At 45.8% G+C, this 7,491-nt stretch overlaps 1 protein-coding gene across 1 annotated transcript; it reads right to left on the bottom strand.

The window, feature by feature from the left end:
• Positions 1-2,229: 2,229 nt before the first annotated feature.
• LOC125378279 (mucin-2-like) lies at positions 2,230-3,790 on the bottom strand. Its single transcript, XM_048393737.1, has 2 exons — positions 3,702-3,790; positions 2,230-3,364 (listed from the first exon to the last, which is right to left on the bottom strand). The coding sequence occupies exons 1-2, from the start codon at positions 3,788-3,790 to the stop codon at positions 2,230-2,232; spliced, it is 1,224 nt and encodes a 407-aa protein (XP_048249694.1).
• Between the last annotated feature and the right edge of the window lie 3,701 nt (positions 3,791-7,491).

Raw genomic sequence — 7,491 nt, 5'->3', positions numbered from 1 at the left:
ATCTTGTGATGCTTAGCAGCTCTACGGATACGTCAAGAAGCGGTTAGCAACAACTCAAACATCAGTCAAGAACAAATGTCAAGGCGTGGCTATTTCTGTTTATGCTACAAAACTAACAACATGTATACATTGTTGAAGTTTGAAACGACCTTTGATCTTGATATTGTGAATAATTAAAACAACAATTGATGTCTTTATTCAGCTTTTTATGACTAACATCCTTTTTGGAAACCAAAAACCACCTGCTGCCATCGGTCCAATTCCACACAATGAATGCCTTTTACTGAGGGTTTAATGGTTTGGCACGTTACCAACATATGGTACATATTTTGTAGACTCATTAATTAATGACGAATGCATGGACAGCCTATATTAATGGCACCTCCATATATATGGTAACTTTTCAAGAAGAATCTGCAACTTTGAACATTCCTTACTCCGCACAATTTTATACACATGCCCATATACCGACATCCTCACACGCAACCAACCATGTCGGCTTAACCGGACATAAATATTATGTAAACTTAAAATGTGTAAAATTTAGGAAGTAAGCAAGCGGATTCATTGGGTACGTTATACGTTTTCCTGGTCTTTAATCTATATATATAGCTCCTCGAAATTGAAATACTAACTGACTTTTAGGATCTCAGACTGAACCTTATGAAGAATTTCACGGGAATTGGTTATATATGTTAAACAATGAAATCCGGCTATAGTATACTATATGTTTATGTCCATTTCGTGGGTCGAGATAATCAACAGGCCTAGACGAGTTGCCGAACACGGTCACCCATCCAACTACTCTGTGCGACCAATGTTGCTAAGGTTCACTTGACTTGTGACCTGTTCGCTGTACAGATGGCGCCTTGTAAATAATCGGGTCTGGACCAGACAACCAGCAATTGATATTACGACAATAATCAACCAATCACTGAGTCTTGACCACCTCTTCACCACACCCAACAGTGTTCATCAAAAGCAATTCTCTCCTCTTGTGATCAAACCGAGATATCCTCAAACACTAGGTGAGGTGAAATGGGGTTTAACGTCGCGTCCAAGGAAATTGCACTTATATAGCCACGTGTGTTTGTGTGGTTTAAACATGTCATCGACCCCAATTTCGTGGATTGCTCCCAATTGCTCACTGGGTTGTCTGGTTCAGACTCGATTATTTACAGACCGCCGTCATATAGCTGCAATATTGCTGAGCGCGGCGTAAAACAACCAACCAGCCAACTAGCTGGACTGACGCCGATTTATAGAGCTAGCCCTTTGAGATATCATGCCGCAGTTTAACATGAATACCCCACTCAGACACAGTATACTGACTTCGAGACGACCAGCCCCTTCATGCCGAGCGCGAGGCAGGGTAACAGCAAGTACCATCTTTTATCATATTTTAGTACGACGCGGCCGGGGATCGAACCCCGGACCTTCCGCTCTCCGGACGCACGCTCTACAACTAGACCAAGGAGGCAGTCCCTCGAACGCTACTGAAACAAGCAAACACAACAATATCGAACCATCTCACCAAAGACAATTTTCGCAGTGGTAGCCGGGTGACGCTGAAAATTGGCCACAAATCTTGAAACTCACCGAAGGCTCGCATAATACACATTTTATTAAATTGTCAGATTTAGCAATCGGCAATCGGCTAATAATCTCTATTGGTTAAATCTCTATAGGTTGAACGTGTGTGTAACGGTGCAAGTAAACGCTGGGTCACGGTGCAAATGAAGGTGTGGGCCACGGTGTAAGGGAAGGTGTGGGTCACGGTGCAAGGGAAAGTGTAGGTCACGGTGCAAGGGAAGGTGTGGGTCACGGTGCAAGGGAAGGTGTGGGTCACGGTGCAAGGGAAGGTGTGGGTCGCGGTGCAAGGGAAGAGGTGGGTCGCGGTGCAAGGGAAGGTGTATGTCAGGGTGCAAGGAAAGGTGTAGGTCGCGGTGAAAGGGAAAATGTGGGTCGCGGTGCAAGGGAAGATGTATGTCACGGTGCAAGGAAAGGTATGGGCCACGGTGTGAGGGAAGGTGTAGGTCACGGCTCAAGTGAAGGTCTGGGTCGCGATGCAAGGGAAGGTGTGGGTCACGGTGTAAGGGAAGGTGTGGGTCGCGGTGTAAGGGAAGATGTGGGTTACGGTGTGAGTGAAGGTGTTGTTCACAGTGCAAGGGAAGGTGTGGGTCACGGTGCAAGGGAAGGTGTGGGCCACGGTGCAAGGGAAGATGTGGGTTACGGTGTGAGGGAAGGTGTGGGTCGCGGTGTAAGGGAAGGTGTGGGCCACGGTGTGAGGGAAGGTGTGGGTCCTGGTAAGGGAAGGTGTGGGCCACGGTGTGAGGGAAGGTGTGGGCCACGGTGTAAGGGAAGGTGTGGGTCCTGGTAAGGGAAGGTGTGGGTCGTGGTGCAAGTGAAGGTGTGGGCCACGGTGTGAGGGAAGGTGTGGGTCGCGGTGTAAGGGAAGGTGTGGGTTACGGTGTGAGTGAAGGTGTTGTTCAAAGTGCAAGGGAAGGTGTGGGCCATGGTGTAAGGGAAGGTGTGGGCCATGGTGTAAGGGAAGGTGTGGGTTACGGTGTGAGTGAAGGTGTTGTTCAAAGTGCAAGGGAAGGTGTGGGCCATGGTGTAAGGGAAGGTGTGGGCCATGGTGTAAGGGAAGGTGTGGGCCACGGTGTGAGGGAAGGTGTGGGTCACGGTGTGAGGGAAGGTGTGGGTCGCGGTGTAAGGGAAGGTGTGGGCCACGGTGTGAGGGAAGGTGTGGGTCATGGTGTAAGGGAAGGTGTGGGCCACGGTGTGAGGGAAGGTGTGGGCCACGGTGTGAGGGAAGGTGTGGGTCACGGTGCAAGGGAAGGTGTGGGCCATGGTGTAAGGGAAGGTGTGGGCCACGGTGTGAGGGAAGGTGTGGGTCGCGGTGTAAGGGAAGGTGTGGGTCGCGGTGTAAGGGAAGGTGTGGGCCACGGTGTGAGGGAAGGTGTGGGTCACGGTGCAAGGGAAGGTGTGGGCCATGGTGTAAGGGAAGGTGTGGGCCACGGTGTGAGGGAAGGTGTGGGTCACGGTGCAAGGGAAGGTGTGGGCCATGGTGTAAGGGAAGGTGTGGGCCACGGTGTGAGGGAAGGTGTGGGTCACGGTGCAAGGGAAGGTGTGGGCCACGGTGCAAGGGAAGATGTGGGTTACGGTGTGAGAGAAGGTGTGGGTCGCGGTGTAAGGGAAGGTGTGGGCCACGGTGAAAGGGAAGGTGTGGGCCACGGTGAAAGGGAAGGTGTGGGCCACGGTGAAAGGGAAGGTGTGGGCCACGGTGAAAGGGAAGGTGTGGGTCGCGGTGTAAGGGAAGGTGTGGGCCACGGTGAAAGGGAAGGTGTAGGTCACGGTGCTACTGAAAGTGTAGGTCACAGTGCTATAGAAGGTGTGGGTCCTGTGTAAGGGAAGGTGTGGGTCGCGGTGTAAGGGAAGGTGTGGGCCACGGTGAAAGGGAAGGTGTGGGCCACGGTGAAAGGGAAGGTGTGGGCCACGGTGTAAGGGAAGGTGTGGGCCACGGTGAAAGGGAAGGTGTAGGTCACGGTGCTACTGAAAGTGTAGGTCACAGTGCTATAGAACGTGTAGGTCACGGTGCTACTGAACGTGTAGGTCACGGTGATACGGAAGGTGTTGGTCACGGTGCCTCCTTAACGTGTAGGTCACGGTGCTACTGAACGTGTAGGTCACGGTGCTACTGAACGTGTTGGTCACGGTGCCTCCTGAACGTGTAGGTCACGGTGCTACTGAACGTGTAGTTTACGGTGCTACTGAACGTGTAGGTCATGGTGCTACTGAACGTATAGGTCACGGTCTCACTGTGTTGGTACGTGGTGTAATGGAGTGAGTGAGCGGATATTGTTTTACTCCTATATTGACTCCGATATTTATATTTTTGATGTAGGTTAATGAGTGAGATGGGTTTAACGTAGGTGTATGATAAGAGTAATAGTAGGTGTTGGTGTGTTATACAGTCAGTTGAGAATGCTACTTGAAAGTGTTGAAATATTTATCGTTGTGTACTCGAATATAAAACCTTAGACAGGTCATTATTTAACCGTTTGCACATTGGTATGAATTATGTTTTCGTCCAAGACTGTTGTTGTTTTCATATTGTTAACATAGGACCATTTGTGACCATTATGAGAGAGAAAAACAACAGGACACGCATGAATACAGTTTTATGGAGCCGGTATAGAATTGTGAAAGGTTTAGATATACCGATGAGTTTAAGGAGTGAGTGAGTCAATTAAACTTTAACGTCGCATCGGCATTATTTCAGCCATATAGCGACGATGAGTTTATGGAAGACATAGACTCCACTCTACAGTGTAACAGCGCTGTATCATCCGCTCTTTGGAATATATGTTTATAAAATCCAATGACTCATGCAGAAATATTTATAGTTTATTGGTTTAGCACAGAAACAAAAACATACACGTTTGAACTTATTGCCAGGGATGCCATTTCACCACTCATCACGAAGAACCGGAAATGAGACACGTGAAGGAAACGAAATGTGACGGAGAGAGTTCGTTTCTATACGTACACGTAGGGTACAAATACAATATGACACACACTGAAGCGATGTGGATGATCGTCTACAGTTCGTTTCTATACGTACACGTAGGGTACAAATACAATATGACACACACTGAAGCGATGTGGATGATCGTCTACAGTTCGTTTCTATACGTACACGTAGGGTACAAATACAATATGACACACACTGAAGCGATGTGGATGATCGTCTACAGTTCGTTTCTATACGTACACGTAGGGTACAAATACAATATGACACACACTGAAGCGATGTGGATGATCGTCTACAGTTCGTTTCTATACGTACACGTAGGGTACAAATACAATATGACACACACTGAAGACATGTGGATGATCGTCTACAGTTCGTTTCTATACGTACATGTAGGGTACAAATACAATATGACACACACTGAAGCGATGTGGATGATCGTCTACAGTTCGTTTCTATACGTACACGTAGGGTACAAATACAATATGACACACACTGAAGCGATGTGGATGATCGTCTACAGTTCGTTTCTATACGTACACGTAGGGTACAAATACAATATGACACACACTGAAGCGATGTGGATGATCGTCTACAGTTCGTTTCTATACGTACACGTAGGGTACAAATACAATATGACACACACTGAAGCGATGTGGATGATCGTCTACAGTTCGTTTCTATACGTACACGTAGGGTACAAATACAATATGACACACACTGAAGCGATGTGGATGATCGTCTACAGTTCGTTTCTATACGTACATGTAGGGTACAAATACAATATGACACACACTGAAGACATGTGGATGATCGTCTACAGTTCGTTTCTATACGTACACGTAGGGTACAAATACAATATGACACACACTGAAGCGATGTGGATGATCGTCTACAGTTCGTTTCTATACGTACACGTAGGGTACAAATACAATATGACACACACTGAAGCGATGTGGATGATCGTCTACAGTTCGTTTCTATACGTACACGTAGGGTACAAATACAATATGACACACACTGAAGCGATGTGGATGATCGTCTACAGTTCGTTTCTATACGTACACGTAGGGTACAAATACAATATGACACACACTGAAGCGATGTGGATGATCGTCTACAGTTCGTTTCTATACGTACACGTAGGGTACAAATACAATATGACACACACTGAAGCGATGTGGATGATCGTCTACAGTTCGTTTCTATACGTACATGTAGGGTACAAATACAATATGACACACACTGAAGCGATGTGGATGATCGTCTACAGTTCGTTTCTATACGTACATGTAGGGTACAAATACAATATGACACACACTGAAGCGATGTGGATGATCGTCTACAGTTCGTTTCTATACGTACATGTAGGGTACAAATACAATATGACACACACTGAAGACATGTGGATGATCGTCTACAGTTCGTTTCTATACGTACATGTAGGGTACAAATACAATATGACACACACTGAAGCGATGTGGATGATCGTCTACAGTTCGTTTCTATACGTAGATGTGGGGTACAAATACAATATGACACACACTGAAGCGATGTGGATGATCGTCTACAGTTCGTTTCTATACGTACACGTAGGGTACAAATACAATATGACACACACTGAAGCGATGTGGATGATCGTCTACAGTTCGTTTCTATACGTACACGTAGGGTACAAATACAATATGACACACACTGAAGCGATGTTGATGATCGTCTACAGTTCGTTTCTATACGTACACGTAGGGTACAAATACAATATGACACACACTGAAGCGATGTGGATGATCGTCTACAGTTCGTTTCTATACGTACACGTAGGGTACAAATACAATATGACACACACTGAAGCGATGTGGATGATCGTCTACAGTTCGTTTCTATACGTACACGTAGGGTACAAATACAATATGACACACACTGAAGCGATGTGGATGATCGTCTACAGTTCGTTTCTATACGTACACGTAGGGTACAAATACAATATGACACACACTGAAGCGATGTGGATGATCGTCTACAGTTCGTTTCTATACGTACACGTAGGGTACAAATACAATATGACACACACTGAAGCGATGTGGATGATCGTCTACAGTTCGTTTCTATACGTACACGTAGGATAAAAATACAATATGACACACACTGAAGCGATGTGGATGATCGTCTACAGTTCGTTATTATACGTACATGTAGGGTACAAATACAATATGACACACACTGAAGCGATGTGGATGATCGTCTACAGTTCGTTTCTATACGTACACGTAGGGTACAAATACAAAATGACACACACTGAAGCGATGTGGATGATCGTCTACAGTTCTTTTCTATACGTACATGTAGGGTACAAATACAATATGACACACACTGAAGCGATGTGGATGATCGTCTACAGTTCGTTTCTATACGTACACGTAGGGTACAAATACAATATGACACACACTGAAGACATGTGGATGATCGTCTACAGTTCGTTTCTATACGTACATGTAGGGTACAAATACAATATGACACACACTGAACACATGTGGATGATCGTCTACAGTTCGTTTCTATACGTACACGTAGGGTACAAATACAATATGACACACACTGAAGCGATGTGGATGATCGTCTACAGTTCGTTTCTATACGTACACGTAGGGTACAAATACAATATGACACACACTGAAGCGATGTGGATGATCGTCTACAGTTCGTTTCTATACGTACATGTAGGGTACAAATACAATATGACACACACTGAAGCGATGTGGATGATCGTCTACAGTTCGTTTCTATACGTACATGTAGGGTACAAATATGACACACACTGAAGCGATGTGGATGATCGTCTACAGTTCGTTTCTATACGTACATGTAGGGTACAAATACAATATGACACACACTGAAGCGATGTGGATGATCGTCTACAGTTCGTTTATATACGTAGATGTGGGGTACAAATACAA

Source organism: Haliotis rufescens, unplaced genomic scaffold, assembly GCF_023055435.1.
Source record: "Haliotis rufescens isolate VD_foot unplaced genomic scaffold, xgHalRufe1.0.p SCAF_12, whole genome shotgun sequence".
Lineage (NCBI taxonomy): Eukaryota > Metazoa > Mollusca > Gastropoda > Lepetellida > Haliotidae > Haliotis > Haliotis rufescens.
The sequence above is the reverse complement of the archived record's forward strand: the minus strand, read 5'-3'. Positions and strand labels throughout refer to the sequence as shown.